A 19,982-nucleotide genomic window follows, 5' to 3' on the forward strand; every position below is an offset into this window, starting at 1 on the left:
TCGGCGACGAGAGTCTTTATTTCGAGCTGTAACTAGCGCACCGAATCTCAAAGAGCTTCGCTTCGGGAGCAATGAAAGGATCCCTCACATACCATTAGAAAGTGAACGTCCGTCTGAAAAGCTTTCATTGGAAGCCCTCCATTTCGAGAGCAGATTGGGCTTTGATGGGGATACGCTGTATTGGTGGAGTCACTATACAGACTTTTCAACCTTGCAGACTCTGAAAATTCATGGTCGATTGGATAACGACGTGTTCAGTATATGGGGCCGGACGAAACTCTCATTTCCATCTTTGAGAGCTCTGAGCCTGAACATTGGTTCCGATTCTTTGCGATCAGCGGAGTTCTACAACTCTGCGAACAGCTTTCTCCACTCTATGCCTCTTTTGACTGAGTTTGAATTGGAAGGATGGCACTCCCTTATTAGTATAGAGTCCCTCGTCGCCTATCATGGGTCCCACTTGCGCAAGCTCAAGCTCTTGAATCCGGCAGCATGGCAGTTCGTGAATGAAGAGGAGATCCGGCTAATCGATGGAGCGTGTCCGTCGTTAGCAGAATTGGGAGTTCCTCTCAACCGCAGTCAAGATGAATTTGAGCAGCTTTTCTTATACATGGCCTTGGGGTCATTGAAAAATCTCAGCACCCTGCATATTCACTACGAAATCCTACCTCCTCGAATGCATGAGATCTTGCGGGAGGCAATGGTTTTATCAAGCGAGAACATGATGTCTCGTACGAACATGCCGCTCAACGATCCATCTTTTGACGAATTTCAGAGTCAGTCTTGCGGAACAGCCCGTTACAAAGGGCGTCACCTTCGAAATGGTCATGTGGAAAGAATTATTGTTGGCTCTATCATGGACAAAAAGCTTGCGTGCGAAATCTTTCAAGTCATTTCTGATGCTAAGCCCCTTGAATCGGTTAAGTTGAAAGATGTCACAATAACAATGAGTGGTTCAAATTACGACCATGACATAGCCTGGATAGTGGACACATTTACCACAGCATGGCACGTAAGGCAAGTGAGTGCCAATTCGTGTGGCCGGGAGATTTTGATAGTAGCCGAGGAGCTTCAGCCGACCGAGAAGAATTCAGGAGGAAGACATCACTTTCTTCCAGGATGGATAGAGCCCATATTCAGGCGACTCTTTCCAGAACAACAATCTAAAGGACCACCACGGAAAACATCAAAGAAATTGGCGTACAAGAGACAGCAGGATGATGACCCTATCCCGACATGGAGGCGTCAATGTGCCGTTGTTCCTGCTTGGAGTCTTAGGTCGTCATCACCGTCTCAAGGAACAGGGCGCGGAGAAAAGCTATCATTGCGCAGCGGGAAGGCCTCTTGGGGGATGCTAGTATGACGGTGGTCACATCATGGAAGGCTTTATTCTTAATTATTATTAAGAATTTGATTAATTGATGAAATCTACGGTCTTTTTCCTCTTGTCAGATAAGTCTGCGTCGGTGGCGCCCAGGGCGCTGAGCCATAAATGAATGACACGTAAAGGACTTCCTTCGCGAGAATAAATGTGAAGCTAGAGAAAGGTCATATATATCGACTGAGTAAGTGATTGATCCACAATTCAATTATTTAGACGCGGGCTGTGGACTTTGTGGATTTTGGAACATATCATTCACTGGTAACGAATGAGACGCGCTGCAAGTGGTAAAAAAATCCATAGAGAACTAGTAAACATCCTTCCCTACCAGTATTAGCTCTATAAGGCGTACGCACAGCCTTCTGGGTGATGACTGGCGGGCGTACCAGAGGGCTGCGCACTCGGTGGAAAACGAGAGGAAGTGGCAGCGTGGGATTAGTGGGAAGGTGGAATGCAGGCAGACGATCTTGCCAGATCGCCAGATCGACCAAGCGATTTTAGATTTCGATGTACATAATCATTACGGAAAAATCACCTTCAGTAGGACCGACATCAAGCCGTCACTTATCATTCGATGTGCGCACCGATCTATGGGATGATGAATCCGACCACACCTGGGCCGACTATGATGCTGATTCGTCTGATTCGATGATCTCTCTACATAAATATTCCGACGCGATGGCAAATGGACAATTCCATGATGTTCCTCTGTTCGGCGCTTTGATCCTTGCTGCCTGCAAAGGCATGGAAGTTCTCCGCGATACCATTCCCTCGTCAGAAAACTACATTATGACCCGGAATACTCAATATGGAAGCTAAGTACATCAAACGGTGATCAAAAACAGATCTTGAAATTTCTATGGAGACCTCTCAACCGGCCATAAGTCTGCTACCGCAAGAATTGCTTCAGCAGTCCAGAGAGCATTTCTGTCATGGACTGGTAAAGCTCCTGTCTCTTGGTCTCAAACCCGCCAAAGACTTCTTTGGCCGAGCCAACTGGGATTTGATCCTCGCCACTCGACAGCTTGATCCACGTTTCATCAACGAATTGTTGCAAAGGCATGCCAATCATGTGGCCGTCCTTCAGGTCAGGCTGGTGCTTGGCGTCGTGGAGTTCCGTCTGCACGGCAGGTGGGTATATCTCAATGACCTTAACATTTCCGGGGCCATCTTTCAACTGTGTGCGCAGAGCCAGAATGAAGTGGTGCAGGGCAGCCTTTGAGGCACCATAGTTCGGGCAGCGCATCATCGGAACCAGGGCCATCTGAGAGGTAGTGAATGCAATGGCAGCCTCAGACTGTCGCTTCTGGAGATGAGGGATGAAAGCTTTTGCGATCCGGACAGCGGAAGTGTAGTTGGTGATCAACTCCTGGTCGAAGACGTCCAGATCGATGGTCTCGGGCTGGGAGAAGTCGAAAGGCCGCTGGATGCCGGAGTTGACGAAAACACAGTCCAAGTTAGGAGTTTCAGACATGACCTCAGAAGCAAACTGGGGAATCTAAGCGGTGCATTTCGGATTAGCACTTGTATTGTTTGCTTTGCCATTGTAAACACACCTTATCGAGTTGCATGACATCAAAGACCTTTGCGTTGACTCTCTCGCTTCCATATTTTTTGACAAATGCATCGAGCTTGTCCTGTCTGCGCCCGGCGACAATGACATGGACGCCATTCTGCACAAGCTTCGCAGCCAGCGCCTCTCCAATGCCGGAGGTGGCGCCGATAACGAGAACGTGTTTGTATTCGAAGGGCATTTTCAAGAATGAAGAAGACGGAATGAGTTTAGGGGCTTTACAATGAATAATTGAATGTCCGACGCTTTAGCCTTTTATCAATACAATTAGCCAGCGTGCAGTCTGCGTCATTTAAAGATTTGTCATCAGCACATCAGTACAATATCTTGCTTGCGGAGACTAAGCCAATAATGGGAACATAGGAACTACTATAAGGCCTGTGAGTGGCTGGCACTGCGCGAAGTGTAAAATATGCCATATTTTCCGCCATTACCATCTTGGGAATTATGGATGGGTACAGCTTTGACAAGGTAAGAAGAGACATGATTCACATTGATGGATGTTTTTGCGCATTGCATTTCATTTTGCACGTAATATTGGAGGATATAATAACACAGCTATTCAAGGGGTTTCCTCCACGTTGAAGACGAGCTTCTCACCGCTGACCTTATCGGCCTTCAGCAGTTCCAGGCCTTCCGGAACACCCTGCAGACCGTTCTTGCCAACCTTAGGAGGGTGGACCTTGACCTTACCGGAGGCCAGCAGCGACTGGGCAATAGGGTTGAACTTCTGGGCATGGGCGAAGTCTTCAGGCTTAGCGGGCATGGAAGTTTGACCAAACTGGAAGGCCTCGCCAACGACAGTGTAAGCCAGGGTAGAACGATCATTGACGTTGGCACGCTCAATGTTAATTGGCAAAAGAGCACTGTAATCGCCGCCCTCGGTGGAGATTGCTTTGTCACAGAACTCGGCGCTAGGCCCGAGTGAAATACAGTCGAACACAAGCTTCAGGTTGTTGTTGGTTTGCTTGCGGATCTCAGCGGGGGACTGAGGATCCTTGTAGTTGAACACGACATCCGCACCCAGGCTGCGGACGAAATCGAAGTTATGCGGGGAACAAGTGGTCAGGACCTTGTAGCCGGACAGCTTGGCAAACTGGATCGCCAGAGAACCGGTGGCAGTGGAACCGCCGTAGATGAGAATCGGAGTAGCATCCTTGATGGGCTCAGTGGGAAGGGCGAGCTTCAAGCTCTGGTAGAGACCCTGTCCGACAGTGTTGATACCGACTCCGAGGGTGGCAGCTTCCTGGAAGCTCATATTGTCGGGGATCTTCATCTGAACGTCACCCTTCACGACGATGTACTCGGCGAAGGAGCCATCCTCGGGCTGGACGGCGTTTCCGCCGTGAGTGAAACCACAGATGCGGTCGCCCTTCTTCCATGGCTTCTTGACATTCTTGCCAACGGCCTCGACGGTGCCGGCAAAGTCACATCCAAGGAGCACACCAGGTGGGGACAGGTACTCAACATGCTTCCAGTCGGTGGGATTCAACCCAACGCTGACAGTCTTGACAAGAACGTAGTCATCCCGCAGAGTGGGAATGGCCCGGTCCGTGACAAGACCTGCGGTTTTGGGCTGGGTGACGATAACGGCTTTTTGGGTAGACATGATGTTGGGATGCTTTGAGAGAGTGGTTCGGAGACATCGGATCGAGAGGTGACGAAGCTTCTATATACTCGCACGATTAACGATTACAAATCCTTGAGCTGCCTATATGGAATGACGAAGTTTCTGGTCAATCGAAGTGGATCCTCTTCTCAGTCCCACACAACCAAGCGTTGGCGTAGATCTACCGAGGCCGAGAATACGGCATTTCTCACCAGCCTCGTAGCAGGCGTCTGTTTCATAGGCCTCCTAGCTGATTCGAGTCATCTGAGTCAATCGGTGTCTCCAAATATGATCCCATGCAGGCGAAATAATGACATCATCCTGAAGTCTTTGTGGGGGTGCAAGACGTGCGCCGCGAGAGTTTCATAGAACATGCGCTATTTCTCATTACTGTCACGCCTAACCCAATTAGTCTCTCGGCAATTCCTTTCCTATCTGGGTTACCCTTGAATAGTCTCCGAGTTGTTTCATTTTGAGCCGATCCAGTGCCTCTCAAGGTCCCACGATGGCTTCCCGCGGATGTCTGATTTGTCAGGATTAATAATCTTCAGTGGGATCCATTGGGCATGCCAATCATTCCTGGGTTTCTATATTGAAGCTGAGGTCGAACATTAGTTTGTGTGGCATATCCTGTGCGTAAATAACCCAGACATCCCGATGATCCCAAAATACTTTGAGGTGGTACGCAAAAGCAACAATGCTGGAGGCAAGGGCTGTGCCTCGGACTCGGTAAAGAAGACTGGGAGATAATCACCGGAGGTCCCCACTAAACTTGAGCGTCACAACGTAGAAATCCATGCTGGGAAGTGATTGAAATGTTCTGAATATTGCGAATCCAGTCCAGGGCGGATGAAGTTGGAGTTGAGCAAAGAAAGAGTCAAAGCCCCGCGCCGATCAACCCCACCTTCACTTGTCGGTCAGAACAATGGATTACCCCGGTAGATCAGATAGTCAAATATACTTCAGACCTTCCAAAATGTTCAATATGGGACATATTTGAACTAAGGTACTAGATACTCGCCTCTATCCATATAGGTCAACCGCTGTTCCATCCCTGTCAGCCCAGCGGGGCCCGCTCGTAGCGCTTATCCCTGTCAACAAACCCCCCCCCCCCCCCCATCCACACATCTTCCTTCACCGACTCTCATCCTCCCCTCCCAATTCCAATAATGCGGATTCTCTGTCTTCACGGGAAGGGCACCAGTGCCGCCATTTTCCGATCGCAGACTTGTGAGCCGCTCTTGCACCTTGACAGCGGCACTGTGCTGATCTTATCCCAACAGCCTCATTCCGGGCGCAGCTCGCCGACAAGAACATTGAATTTGATTTTGTAGATGGCCCACACCTGACTACTGCTGCTGCAGGCGTGGACCTGTTTTATGATCCCCCTTACTACGCCTGGTATGATGGCGATGGCCTCGAGACCGTCCGCGAGGCACACAACTGGTTGAATGAGTACATCGCCGCGAATGGCCCCTACGATGCTGCCATGATGTTTTCACAAGGATGTGTTCTAGGATCTAGCGCATTGATACTCCACCAAGAAGAAACCCCTGACATGCCACCGCCGTTCAAAGCCGCCATCTTTATCTGTGGTGGTGCCTCGCTAAGTGTCCTCGAGGAGATGGGCTTCCATGTTTCCGCTGAAGCGCGCGAACGTGATGCTGCTTCTAGATCTGCTTTGGTATTGCAAGCGGGCTCTATGTCCCTTATGACAAAGGGAGCGAACCGTTGGACTGGCCTCGGCTCTTTGAGCGATGGGCTCTCGGAGGAGGAATTGCGAAACGAGATTAAGAGTCCCTATCGCATTGCTATCCCTACTGTGCATATATACGGTTCCAAGGATCCGCGTTATGCCGCAGGTGTACACTTGTCCGGGGTCTGCGAGCCAGAGAAACGGCGTACTTACGACCACGGTGGTGGGCATGAGATTCCTCGGACAGCAGCTGTGAGCAATTCAATTGCTAAATTGGTGCAATGGGCTCTGGAACAGGCCGAGACCTCGTGACGGTATTACTGATGGCATACTTCATATGGCTTTCTGGTTCGACATTCAACATATAGATGAGCAAGCACGAGCTACTGGGAGACGGATTTATAGATACAATGACTCGGAGACGGCATCTTTCGAGGATTTTGGGACCCTACTTCGTTTTACTTCCTAACAGCTCTTTATAAACAGTAATGAGACAATCAGAAAGTCACACATGATGCAAATCACATCTCAAATCCACACCAGATTATCTCCACCGCACAAACAGGGAACATGATGTCGCTTAGGGTACACGCATGGGCATTTATCGAAAACTTCAAGAACATGGCGCAAAGGATCTTGTCGCAAGGTGGTCTTGAGGTCGCATGGGTCCAGCGGTATTGGTATTCATCTGTCGCAATGGGCCCTCGGTGTCGCTTGGGGTCAAATTTTCTGCGTCTGTAAGCTGAAATGAGAGCTCAACCCAAACGAGACCCAACTGCTTAGTTTTCGTCGTCCTGGAACTCAACCCAGGTCTTCATCTTCGCACGCACGTGCTCACCATAAAGCACGAATCCTTCATCTTCATCAACGGACCGCACCAAGCAATTCTCGCCAGGTTCGAAAAAGAAGGGAACACTAATACGACCAATAGCTTGGCTGCCATTCTGCTGTCCACCAGTACCAGCTGCCGAGGCACTCAGGCCAGGGGCCCGGACACGGTGCATAGTGGCCACGAATCGTCCGCCAGACACCTTGGCCATCAGGTCGCCGATGTTCACTACAAGCGATTCCGGGACGTACGGCGCCGGAACCCACTCGCCGGAGGAATTGCGCACCTCCAGTCCACCCGTGGAATCCTGGTGCAGCAGGGTCAAGATACCACTGTCGGTATGCGGGGTGCAACTCAACTTGACCTCTGATGTAGCCGAGTCGGATCCTGACGCCGCTGATGCGACAGGCGGATAGTGAAGGAGACGCAAGGTACTAAGTGAGTCCTCCATGTACGACGCGAAGTAATCTGCGGGCTTGTCCAGTGAAACGGCCAACAGAGATAACAACTTCGAAGCCAGCGACTGGAGCTCGATATACAGCCTCTCCAACTTCGGACGCGCAGGTAACTTGTCCACTTCAGGCCAGACATTCGGCTCAGCAAGATCGAACTTTGAAGATGAGGAAACGGTAGATTTCGTGCGAATCGGCTCGGCGGGTCCCATCTCGAAACCCTCTTTCAAGTTATCGGATGCCAACTCCGGCTGTGTGGGAAAGTATCTTCCATTAAATTCTCGTCAGTTATGAGTGACCAGAAGAAGAGACCCTAGGATATTAACCCCCGGTATGTGTTGGCGTGATCCCGTCGGAATGATCGTTTCGCCAGTCTCATTTTTTCCTCCTGTGGAAGCGAGAAGAACTCTTTCGACATTGCAAAGACCTCTTCATGATTGCAACTCAAGGGCACATTGACTAGATATGCGAAACCCGTCGTGGCGAAGACGCTGTATAGACGCTGGCTCAATGCCGTCAACTCTGCCTCGGATGCTCCAGCAGGAGACCCGAGAGGGCCGACGTCGACAACAGGCAAAGAAGAGAAGGTGGTAGTCATTGTCACACAGACTGGAGTAGTTTTTCTCGGCCCACACAGCGTCTCTCCGAGCCTTTTATATTCTTCCATGTCTACAGAGATCCACAAAGATCCACCCCACAATCCGCCCACTTGGGGTAGGTGGTCGTGTGCGCCGGACCCATCAACGACGTAATGGCTATGTGTTGAATCGAAAAATCTCTGTTAGAATGTACGATACCTTGAATCAAGCGCAGTGTGAGAATTCATTCTTATACAACGGAATCCTCAGGTGGCTCATGCAAGATCCCCCCAAACCGGGACAAAACTCAATTGCAAAAATGGGCAGGCCCTCTGAACGCCTCGGCGGCGGGTACCGCTGCTCGATCCACCGCCAGCCGTGTGGCTGGCGCCCCCAGACCGATCGTTCATTCAGTGGAGCCTCTATGATGGACGAAACGCGACTTTTGCAAATGATGGCGGGGTGCCGCGGGGTTGGTTCTCAGGGTCTGTGCGAGGCTCTAGTGCAGTCCAACCGGCAAAGTACGCAATCAAATGCACGGGTGGGATTAATAGGAGCCGAATATCGCCCTATGTAAACTTTTCGAACGAATAATAGGTATTCAAAGTGTTGTTCTGAGATGGGTATGTTGGCGGTTCTGATCATTGCCGCTCAGTCTCGGCCGGTTAGTTCGGCGACCCATTCTTCTCGCGAAAATATGCCATGCAAAGGAATACCAAGCCACTTGCCAATCCCAATCCCGATCCCAATTTCAGCCGCGGTACTGACTTCTGAACTGGAGGTTTTATTATTTGAGGTTGCGGCATCAATAGCTGTCTTGCGCCGCTGTGAATAGAACATGGGACAATGTGACTATTTGGTCTGCAGATGCATTGGGTAGTCATATTGTCCGGCCAAATGTCCGTTATCTCCAAACCAAATGTCCGTTATCTCCAAACCAAAGTGAATCGAGTATATGTTCCAGCGGATTGCAGTTACTATTTCAAGTCGAGAGGGCGGAGAGGGAGGTAGAGGGAGTTTGGATGTGTACAGATGCATGTTTGTAGAGAGTACTTTATGTCTGAACGGTCGGTATCGGCCATTCTCATAATTCTGCTTCATTATGTACACAAGAATCAATGTACATCTTGCTTGTCGGGTTTGTGTATGTCGTGCTATTCTGTAGGCATGTCACATACCCTCCTATCTTCCCGCGTTCAAACGTGTCGTCGTAGTTAGTTTTGCTGTAGATGACGTCTGTTGTAAATGTTCCCTGGCTGCCGTCGCAACCGCTGTTACAAGGTCAGGCCGCTGTAGACTCAAGTATGTGTATACAGAGTGGATGATATTGTGCCCCATACCTGCCAAGAGGAAATCTGAGAGGAGCATCCTCAAGACAAAGCGCACTTGACTAGTCTCGATCGAGACCTCGACTCCCAGATCTAAGAGAATATAAACGTGATGTAAGATGAGATTAAATGGGCAATTAGGAAGGGAGATGTGTTGTGACAAACCAAACGGCTTATTGAGTCCCCAAAATGCAAAGACCCTCAACCTGGCTATCCAAGATTGTAACAGTAGGCTGACCTAACTGACTCGATCCATGATGATTATTGTACACTAGTACATTTGCGGCGAAGACATGACTAGCGGCACATGCCATCGACAAGTTCTACTGGCACCTAACGCGGAATTGATTCTGGTGTCCCGAGTCAACCTCGCCTCAGCTCCGAATATCGCTCCTGTCGATCCTGTCGACCTGAAGAAATTAAAAAATTTAAGATTAGTATAGCCTCACGGAAGCCATTGATTGAGATATACAGTCCTATACTAGTGTAGCAACCACAAAACACCAGAGTACCACAGCCACTTCTCAAGTGTTATAGAAAATCACCACGAGAACGCCTCTTCGAACAAATCAACCGTCTTGTCTCCTTGCACATCTCGCACGGCTTCACGGACACTATCTCCCAGACCACCAGGGCCGCAGACACTGACTGCCAGTGCACCAACTTGCTCAGCCTTCTCATTCTCCAGTAATGACTTGAAGCATGGCTTGCCGTGGAAGACGTTCACGGAGACATTGGCCGGGGCGCATTCCGTCCATGGGGTGTCAGGCTGGGGGATGTGCTCTTCAGTGTCATCTTTGTGGCCTGTTACGTGAATGCGGATGGACAGCATCAGACCCGGGAATTGGAAATAATTGTTTCCGTTGGGGTTGATGTTGCTGTTCAGGGCGTCGTGGCTCAAGACATCCAGCATCCATGTGTGGATCCACGCTAGATGATCTGTAATCGAAATTAGTATTCTATGGGTGCATTGACGGAGACATTGCATACCTAAGTTTCGAATCATCCAAACAAGATGGACCTTGCGAGTTGCCGTCTTCTTGGAAGCGAAATTGGAGACAACATCATGTAAATATGACATCGGGTGGGTGATTCCGATTCCCCCAGCGACCAGGAGCAATGTTCCATACGAAGCGAGACAATGAATACCGCCAAATGGACCCTCAGCCAGTGCCATAGCCTTAATTCGACCTTCGGGCGAGTCCTCGGCCTTTTGGAGAAGCTTCTTAGTAAATCCATCCTGACCCTTGATCAGAATCGACATGGTAGTCGTCTGCGAGCCCTCGAGAAGAGCGGCGAATGAATCACTTGAGCTATTTTTCTCGCTCATATTCATATAGTCATCATTCATTGACTTCCAAGCGACCGTGAAAGGATGTGATGTCCATAATCCTAGACATGGCATGTACAGATACATGTATTGACCAGGGCGGAAGTTCCAAGCTCGGGAGACATCCACATCCACGCGAGCCACGGAGCCCGGCAGAACTTCGACAGTCGCCGTTGTGCGTCGCTTGCCGCAGTTTCTCCAGATGAGAATCCCAAGACGGCCAGCTCGATCAAGACCCCACAGAATCAAAGTACCGAGAAGTACTCGTTGCTGCAACAAATTCTTAAGGTGGTACCACAGAGCAACGAATGACATGATAGCCAAGGCAATGTGCAAGTGAAGGAAAAGTTCGTAAAAGGAGTGTCGAACCGGCGACAAGGATTGAAAAAAGATGAAAACGAATCCGAGAAGTGACTGTAGAGAAGCTTGTTAGAATATTTCAAGGAATGATGGGCTAGGTACAGGTGGGATCAACATACAACAAGTCCGTAAACATAAAAGGGCATCTGCCAGATAGAGTAAAGAATATAATCTGTGCCTTCTGCAATCCAGTCAGCAATTGGTACCTCGAACACTCAGCGCCGAACATACTCTCATAGGCTTGATTTGCGAGAACGGCGCTCATGTGTATGACAGCATTGACTGCAATGACACGACCAACCCATCGGTGCATGAAATTGAAGGTGTCAAAAGACAGGCCAAGCAGAGCCACCAAGGGATTATTCCGCCCAGCACTCAGTACCAACCCAGGAGTATTCATGACAGCCAAATGGCCGGCGGCGTACTTGAGCTGGAACATCTTCTTGGAGAAGCCCTCCCACCAGTCTACTGTCACAATGACGAAGACGACATTCAAAGCAAGGTAGATCAGCAAGAGGATCATCTCCAACCGCAAGGGGGCCGATCCCATGTGGAGTCTCATGAATCGGAACTCGCGGCTGTGTCGATTTCCGAAAAGTGGTGCATAGAGCAGATGCTTCTTAAGGCTCGAAATGACAGTATTTGTCCGCGATAGTCCCCTTTGGTCGTCATTCATCAAGGCCATTTTTGACCGACGACGGTGTCTAACTCGGATGACGGTTCTCCAGGCGAACAAGATAGCGACGAGTCCCCCAACGACAAACAGAGGAACCGCTACCTCTGGATTCATGGGCGCCTCCCCAGGGCCGTTTTCTTGAAGTTGAACGCCCATTATCCATGCGCAGGGACGATGACCGGAGACCGAATATGGCTGAAGGGAAGAGGGAAGAAATATGGTTCGTCGTCCGCCGCCCAATACTGGGTGTCCAAACACTCCTCGAAAGCTCGGACTGGAGGAGAAAAGCGCAAGTCTAAGGTAAAAGCAAACGAAAAGGAAAGATCAATAGAAAAGGCAAGAGCACAATGTTGTATTTGATTTTAGAAGACTTCCGACTATGGATGCCCGTCATCGACCCCTGGGGCCTGAGGAACGTCTTCCTTGCCCAATGCAAAGCCATCGTCATGTTCCGGCGGGAGTACCTCCCACGAAAACGTGAGTGTAACGAGCTCCGAATCGAGAGTAGGTCGGGGGCTCTACTAGACATGGTTAAGCTTATCCGCATGCGAGCGGCAGGGAGCGGCGCGGCGGGCTAGAACTCTAAATTCTAGATCTTTTTGTTGCGGCTGCCGGGGCTAGAGCTGCGTTGCGTAATCCCAGTCTTCATTGTGACCTTTGCGGAGTCAAGAGATGGAAAAAGCGGGGGGGTCTAGGCGCCGATCACTTAATGGCCCTTGTTGTCCGAGAACGGAATGTTTGTTGGCTTTTGCGGCCTCTGACATTCCACACCATTGCTTGGCCGCCCGATGCGGCGTGGTCCCCAACATGCACATGTATATTGTTCTACGAACTTACTTAAATTGGTGGCCATGTAGGTATAGAAATCATTGATGAGACTAGCGTATTCATGAGCTGAGTACTTTCCATGTAGTTATCTCCTTTCCGGACTTCATACCCTACGTAATATCTATCCAGACGTCATAATAGCACCTAATGTGGACTGAGAGGGGAGATCGTGGCGGCTCCGATCGGCTGGGACGCAACTGCAACGTTATAGACAATGGTTAAGTTCCGGTGGAGCCAGCGTCGCAGATGACGCTCGAGTTCTTTTATGGCCGTCAAGCTTTCAGGTTCTCGTAATTTTGCCATCTCTGCGACGTCGGGATCTGCTTCTAAGCAAATGTGCCAGGCCAAGAAAGAAGCGCCGAGGCCATTGACGACGTAATACACCCTGGCAATGGTTGTCTGCTTGAATCAGACATCGCAGGCCTCATCGACCGTTTCTCGCCGACGCGCCTCCTCCCATAGCTCCTCTCGCTGACCCCACAGCTCACCGAGTGCGGTCGCCGGGCCTAGCCCCAGGGCAAGAACTACCCATGTACAGGAGCTGAGAGATCGCACACCCACTCGGTGGAGGTCCCAGAACACGAAGAAGATGAAAACCACGATTGCGACGTCCAGAAGCATCTTCTTGGCAACTTCACCTCTCACAGCTTCGGAGTACCCAAGGTGGTATATGTTATGAAGAACATTGTCAGGGCGGTACCCGTATGATGCCAGCTTGATGAAAGGAATCCACGCGGCCATTCGGATGAAATTACGTAGATGTTTAGCGTCTTGCTCGCCATATGCCCTTGCGGGGCTATTGCGAGTTGCGTTCAGCCATCTTATAAGCAGCTTCCTCGATAATCTAACCACGAAAGGCAATACTGCATGAGAAAACATCCACAATCTGTCAGAAACCGTGGAGGTCCAGAGGGAATAACCCAGGACGGGACCGTATGTGAGGAGGGTTCCCGCCCACAATGCGAGGCCGACATCCGGGCCAATAGACCTGACAGCTGGAAAGTAGAAGGGCTGTAGGGCAGTGGCGAGTATGAAAAGAGCAAACCAGACCGGGGTGATGTATTCCCAGCCCACGATCAAGGCACAAATGGCGAACGGAAGCGCACTATTTCTTGTTAGCATAACCAAGCAGGGAGCATTGCATGACGTACCTGCCAACCGGCTTCATGAAGAAGAATTTCCGATATGATTCAATGCATATGATAGTGTTCACTACAGACACGCTCGCGTGGAAATGTAACAGAGCCAGCGGTGGTCCTGCCAAGGATCCAAGGGAACTCTGAGAAACCGGTTTATTTGGGCTACTCTGCTTTTGGAGAGGATAATGGACAAGCATCACAAGGGTAAGCATGAGAATCCAGATCACATTAGCCAGAGTCGACCGTTTCCTGGCCTTGATCTTGACTTCGTGTTCGTATGCTAGGATACCCTGCCGAGACGCAAGAGGCAGATGCTTAAGCCGAATGGACGATGTGAGCAACGGAGACATCGAGTTGACAATTTCGGCGGAGTCCAGCTTAGGAATCCGACGTAGCTGGAGGTAACTGAGAATGGGGTTGTCCAGGACTTCCATGCGCTGCTTAAAGTTCGCCATCGCAACGTTGTCTCTAGTTGGGTTTTCGCGGGACTCTTGATAGTTTCGGAATGCGTTCTGGAGGCTTTCTTCATCTGGAGTTTCATCGGACCGGTCGAGTAGCTCTTTGAGTTCGTCTGCAAGAGAGGCAGCAGACACGAATGCGTTGTTTCCTCCCAGGCCAGACAAGGGATTCACCTTGTGCCATGAATCACCTAAAAGCACCATTCGCTTGTAATAGCAGGTTTTTAATACACCTTCTTCCAAAGGCACAAGGGCGGAATTGATCGTCCTTTCGTAGATATCGCCAAATGTCATGCCCTGTCTAATAATGTCATCCTGGCACATTTCAACAAGCTTTTGGCGATCTTCTTCGGTGTAGCGAGGCACGGATTTGCCCTGGGTCTCTTTCTCATTTTTGAACGTGAGAAGCCAGTACAAAGTATCGCTGGGACCACCGGCACAAAGGTAGCTGCGGCCCTTTCTGAATGCTTTGACTACTTGATCTTGTCTAACACCCTCCGGTGCTTTGGAAATACCGAAAAGACCACCAAAGCTGCATTTAAAGGCTACGGATTCAAATGTCAGCATCCATTGATAGCGGGGACGTACGATAGCAATGGATCACTTGCCGTCTTTCTCGGGGAATAAATCTCTCCCAGGAGTCTCATCTGCCGCAATGCGCTGCATTTCTTGCTTGACTTTGCTATGAATGCCATCGGCACCAACAACGACGTCACCGTGGAACACAGAGCCGTCAGCTGTTTCAACTGCAACCCCATTGACATCGCAGACAACTTTCACAGCATCAGACAAGACGCGGATCTTAGAATTGTCGTGAAGATTATCCCAAAGACCCTGAATAATCTGCTGGCGGTCCATAAAGCGCATCTTGTAGCCAAATCTGTAAGGAGTCAACGCCACACACAACGCACAACCAGGACATCAATAACCTACGTCTTCTCCATCCAGGTCCCCAAATCCGGCAGACTCCCCAATTTTATCCCATGCTCATCAAAAGAATCTATTGAATTGACAGGTTCATTCTTTTTTGCCAGGGCCTCATAGCACCCAAGTTGATCGAGCAAGCGGCCACCATTCGGCATGATTGCAAACCCAGCACCTAATTGCGGAGCAATGCCTTCGTACTTCTCAAGCACGATATAGTCGATTCCATAGCGTTCGAACATGTTGGCTAATGCCAAGCCGGCGACACTACCACCAACAATGATCACCTTGAACGGAGCCATGGTGGGTGAAGGGGATTCCCAGTACCCGCACCTCTTAAGACCTAGGAGATAAGCGACTGGGGAAATGCTGACAGCGAAAGAGCAGATCCCGGACTCGGCGATTACTTCGTTTACATGCCTGATGACAGCTAGGAGGATTGTTTTTCCATGTGTAGGTTCACCAGTGGGGGGCCTCGCCGCTTAGCGTCAGTCTGTGCCCCCTTTTGGGCCTCATTGGCAGGGTCCGAGCTTGGGTTGTGAGCAGACGTGTTTTAGGCTGATGTGGTCTCCTTAAGAGTCCATTTTTGGACGTCTAGTGGGGCTGTCTTACGATATACGGGTGGTTCAAGGTGATGACGGTCGTTCATTGACTGCGCCGTATCTGATACTCTTGCAAAAAGAAGACTAGGCAGTCACATGTACTTCTGGCCAATATTTACGGTGAATTTGGCTGGGGAGGTATCGTTAATGTAACACTTGGCATTCTCGACTCTATCTTTGAAAATGTTTGTGTCAAAACATGAGAGGATTGGACGCGATAATAAATATTTCTACACGAGGAAACACCGTGCGCCGTGTCCGTATTCCTTGTCTTTTGATCCTCCAATATCAATGACCAGACCGTAGCCCCATAAAAAAACCGATAACGCCGTCATCATAGGTACCTAACACAAAATCAGGGTTGACTCTAAGCCGACATTTCCTGCACCTTCTCAGGGATCTTAGGAGCGGACTGAATGTCTTCCTCGAGGCTGAGACTGCCGTAACCAGTGTCATTACTAGCCGATCGCTCTCGGCGAAGAGGCTTTGGAATCTGCGAGTCAATTAGATCTTGATCGGCATCGCTCTGGAGAAATTGGTCTGATGCGCCCCGGCGACGTCGAGTTCGTCGCTTCCTTGATGGCATGGGCTCGGGAGTCTTTTGAAGATATTCATCCACGTTGAGGCCGGAATTCTCACAGACTGTGGTGCAAGCCTTGACGATGACTTCGACCAGTGTGGAAGAGAACCCATAGAATGCCGGGTTATAGGCATTGCGGGCCCAGTAGATGAGCTCGGCAGCCACGCGACCAATGTTTGGGATGTCGCGGGGGCAGACCGCCAACTTACGGCCCGCCCGGGGCTTATCTTCAGCCTCGTCGTCAGCAGAAAACGCGGCCTCGGAGACCGGGGTTGAGGGAGCAGAGGAGTCGGATGAGACAATATAATCAACATCCGAAGCGAGAATGTGTAGCAGATGGTAGACCGCGGAAAAACCAACAAGACTGAGCTCGACCGGGTCGATCGGAAGCTGGTTGAACCAATTGATGGCCTTGTGAATTGTGAAAGACGCGGGTAGAGAGGTCTCGCCCGCAGAGCTCGAGGTGACAACAGCAGCGATCATAGCACAGCGCACCGCGATAGATATCTCTTCACGGACTGACACGGGAAGTGAAGAATCCAGGAAGTTGGCAGCCTGGCTTCGCTCGCCCTTTCTCTTGTCCTTTGGCAGAGCAGCAAGAACAGCACCCACGTTCTGGATGCGTCCGTGCTCGAAGAAGACAGCCTTCATCACCAGGGCACGGGTGTAGGCAGCCGAAAGACGTGGAGCGGCATCAAGGGCCATGCGAATCTTCTCCTTAAAACAGTCGCGACTGGCCTTGGACATGGGACCGCCTTCGCTAGCCTCGAGGTACTTCAGAAGCGCGCTCTGGAGAAGGTGACTGGACCACCAGGCGGCCAGAGCATCGACTGAGCACTGAATAGCAGGGTCTTCTTCGACAACATCGAGAAGAACTTCGTCATCACCAGTACCTTCCTGGGTGGGTCTATTCCAAGTTAGATTCACGGCACGCTGGATGATAGAATCATCCATGACCTCCTCGCAGTCGAGGTTGACGAGGGCCGCGAGGTGACTTGGAAGCTGATCGGGATGTCCATCGGGAATGGAATTATTTATCTCTCGTGCAACAGCCCACTGGTAGTTGGCCAGAGCGCGAGCAATATCGTTGGAGGCGTGGAAAGTCCAGGAGCCAGGCTCGCCAACTCGCCACATGAGGATGCGAACGTGCAAAGCCTTGAGCATCATTCTCATGGGGCTTGCCGGGAGGGTGCCGGCGGCGAAAATGGTGAGCACAAGACGGCTTTTACTGATCTCAGCATCACCTCCAGTGAGTTGCGCATCAATGGCGATATCCCACGTCTTCACACGGCCTCGCTCATCTTCTTCGGTGATACCAGTGGCCCAGGAATAGAGCTTCCATCCCATGAAGCACCGGAGGACATACTCGAAGCATCGCGAAGTCACAACATACCACTCCCGAAAGAACCTGTGGCGCGGGACACCAGCCCGTTGCATGCTGGTGAGCCATGCCTGTCGACGAAAGTCACTAGAAGTTGGAGCCATGGTCTGGCTCTCGGACACAACCTTCGCGGGTGCGTGCTGAGTCACAGGCTGGGCGTTGAACAGGTAGACAAAAACAATGAACGCGCTGCCAACCACCAGAGTGGCGAGCAGGAGGAAGTGTGAGATCGCTCGCGCGTGCCACGAGAACCAAAAATCCTTCAGGTAGTAATCAGCGTGGGTGAGAGTAGGCGACTGGAGTCGGCCGAGAAGGTTCAGAGGAATAGCCATGAGGCCCTTCTCCTCGGTCTCAGACTTGTCAGAACCCATGCCCTCCAATACCATGAGTCCGGCGAGAGCACCCAACATGTACTTGTTAGGCAGCTTAGAACGTTTGCGAGAGCCACCTTCTTGTCCATAATGACCAGGACGGGAATTGGGCTTGATATATGACTCGGCAAAGACTCCCGCTTGTGCAGTCTCTGCACGCATGCGCTTCCATGCATCAGGGACCTTGATGAGGCCCTCCGGGGGACTTGAAGAGGTGGGCGAATTTTCACTAATCTCCTCGGGGTTTGAGAACACACTTGGAGATGTTGGATCCGAGGTACTGGAAGCAGTGTAGTTGCTCGGCGATGAAATGGAGGCGGTGGATGTGACAGCCTGGTCTGCCGCCTTGTCAACTTGGCGAAGACGGTTCTTCAGACCGGTGTTTTCATCTTCCAGGCGCTTGTTGCGAATCTCCAGGTGCTTGATATACTCGGTGGCCTTGGACAGAATAGATGCCTTGTTAAGCTTGCTGGCAGGGGTAGCGTCATCGTCTTCGTCTTCATTCGAGTCACCATTGGCGTTCTTAGTGGTTCGTAGGCTTGGTATACTGTCGCGTAGCTCAGCAATTTTCTCGTTTAAATTGGCCCTGTATCGCTTTTCAATGACGTTGTGAGCCCGCTTTTTGGCGGGCATTTTCTTGCCCGGCTGGACAGGGCCAGTGACGGTGGTGGCATCATCGTCGCTACCCGTCTTCCGCTTACGAGACGTTCCAACGCTGGAGATAGGAGAGACAAGACCCTGGAACTGTGAGTCTTGGGATCCCCTCAGATTGGGATTGTGACCTATTCTTCCGGCATGATTGAATGGAATCTCCATCAGCCCGAGTGGAAGCTGCGGCGAGAAATCCTGGGGAATGTGGCTGGGCGAGCTCAGGGTTGTATTCGGGGAGATAAAGGGAAGGGACTGGTCCATTTGCTGCGTCTGGTCATTCTCGGTGAACATAGGTTCATCCCATCTCATCCACTGTGTCCAATCTTGATTGGCATTATCCGTGGTTGGTTGGGAATACATCCCTCGCGAGTCGTCCCCACCAGATTGGCGGCGGGGAGAGAATAGCTGGAAATCACTATCCATGCAGGTGGAGGTCATAGTGACTGAGAATTCTTGAACTTGAATCCGAAGCCGGTGATAGCGTTCAATATGGACAGGACTATTCACCAGCCAGTGTAGTTAAACACTATGTCGTGTGTTAGCTTTGCACATGAACATGAAGAGTCACCAAGTAGCTAAGCTGTCAGGAACCCATTATGGTGCACGCGAAAGCTATGCCAGTATCGGCTAGTGGCGGCAATATTAAGTGATCAGGAGAAATATGGTACTCACTGGGTCCTGATGCTATTAAACGTCAATGCGGCTGGGAGTAATCAAGGGTGTTGGCCCGGGGGGGTTGCAGGGAAAGATACAAAGACTGAAGAGGGGGAAGATGTCAAAAGTTCCAGTCGTAGGCGGTGCCATGTAGGGAAAGCCGCGCAGTCTAAAGATACCCACCCAATCGGTCGTAGCGTGGGCCCTTGGAGACGGGGTGATGGGTGGATTCTCAAATTGATTGGTCTTCTTCTGCAAAGGCGATCATCTCCAGTTGGAAAGAGCTTGGTGGACCAGCAGTCGCGCCACGCGAAATCGGAACACGACTTGTTAAGTTGGGTACCTCGCAGGTCAGAGGTGGTGACTGGAATCATGCTGATGCGCGCCGGTGGACTGGGGGGCATTTTGAGTCGTCGTATGATCGCGGCTCGCCGCACTTCCGGCTAGGCTTCCGTGGTACTGTACCAGTCATTAATTCTTCCTGAACGCCCCGAAGGTGGAGAGCTTGTGTTTTGGCTGTTATATTACGGTAATCTAAATACATTATAATTGGTTCCCATCATTCAATTCCCCTGAATGACT

At 50.7% G+C, this 19,982-nt stretch overlaps 7 protein-coding genes across 7 annotated transcripts; 1 reads left to right on the forward strand and 6 right to left on the reverse strand.

Annotated features, from left to right (window-relative positions):
* Window positions 1-2,270: 2,270 nt before the first annotated feature.
* On the reverse strand, window positions 2,271-3,135 carry N7443_010321 (putative short-chain dehydrogenase/oxidoreductase; the record flags this gene model as incomplete). Its single annotated transcript, XM_056890377.1, has 2 exons — window positions 2,271-2,879; window positions 2,938-3,135. 2 exons carry the CDS (start codon window positions 3,133-3,135, stop codon window positions 2,271-2,273), a joined length of 807 nt encoding a protein of 268 aa, XP_056736868.1.
* Window positions 3,136-3,516: 381 nt separating this feature from the next.
* Window positions 3,517-4,563, reverse strand: N7443_010322 (zinc-binding alcohol dehydrogenase family protein; the record flags this gene model as incomplete). Its single annotated transcript, XM_056890378.1, has 1 exon — window positions 3,517-4,563. One exon carries the CDS (start codon window positions 4,561-4,563, stop codon window positions 3,517-3,519), a length of 1,047 nt encoding a protein of 348 aa, XP_056736869.1.
* A 1,169-nt stretch (window positions 4,564-5,732) lies between these two features.
* N7443_010323 (putative EF-hand calcium-binding domain protein) lies at window positions 5,733-6,571 on the forward strand (the record flags this gene model as incomplete). Its single annotated transcript, XM_056890379.1, has 2 exons — window positions 5,733-5,793; window positions 5,847-6,571. The coding sequence occupies 2 exons, from the start codon at window positions 5,733-5,735 to the stop codon at window positions 6,569-6,571; spliced, it is 786 nt and encodes a 261-aa protein (XP_056736870.1).
* Window positions 6,572-7,038: 467 nt separating this feature from the next.
* On the reverse strand, window positions 7,039-8,138 carry N7443_010324 (isopenicillin N synthase family dioxygenase; the record flags this gene model as incomplete). Its single annotated transcript, XM_056890380.1, has 2 exons — window positions 7,039-7,807; window positions 7,867-8,138. The coding sequence occupies 2 exons, from the start codon at window positions 8,136-8,138 to the stop codon at window positions 7,039-7,041; spliced, it is 1,041 nt and encodes a 346-aa protein (XP_056736871.1).
* A 1,849-nt stretch (window positions 8,139-9,987) lies between these two features.
* Window positions 9,988-11,968, reverse strand: N7443_010325 (ferric reductase family protein; the record flags this gene model as incomplete). Its single annotated transcript, XM_056890381.1, has 4 exons — window positions 9,988-10,385; window positions 10,437-11,190; window positions 11,256-11,317; window positions 11,368-11,968. The coding sequence occupies 4 exons, from the start codon at window positions 11,966-11,968 to the stop codon at window positions 9,988-9,990; spliced, it is 1,815 nt and encodes a 604-aa protein (XP_056736872.1).
* A 1,080-nt stretch (window positions 11,969-13,048) lies between these two features.
* Window positions 13,049-15,463, reverse strand: N7443_010326 (FAD-dependent oxidoreductase; the record flags this gene model as incomplete). The annotated part of the gene is made up of 4 exons (XM_056890382.1): window positions 13,049-13,745; window positions 13,792-14,769; window positions 14,842-15,117; window positions 15,171-15,463. 4 exons carry the CDS (start codon window positions 15,461-15,463, stop codon window positions 13,049-13,051), a joined length of 2,244 nt encoding a protein of 747 aa, XP_056736873.1.
* A 667-nt stretch (window positions 15,464-16,130) lies between these two features.
* On the reverse strand, window positions 16,131-19,184 carry N7443_010327 (basic helix-loop-helix domain-containing protein; the record flags this gene model as incomplete). Its single annotated transcript, XM_056890383.1, has 1 exon — window positions 16,131-19,184. One exon carries the CDS (start codon window positions 19,182-19,184, stop codon window positions 16,131-16,133), a length of 3,054 nt encoding a protein of 1,017 aa, XP_056736874.1.
* Window positions 19,185-19,982: the final 798 nt, after the last annotated feature.

The sequence above is a fragment of the Penicillium atrosanguineum genome, assembly GCF_028827265.1.
Source record: "Penicillium atrosanguineum strain IBT 20685 chromosome Unknown utg000008l_segment0_segment0, whole genome shotgun sequence".
Lineage (NCBI taxonomy): Eukaryota > Fungi > Ascomycota > Eurotiomycetes > Eurotiales > Aspergillaceae > Penicillium > Penicillium atrosanguineum.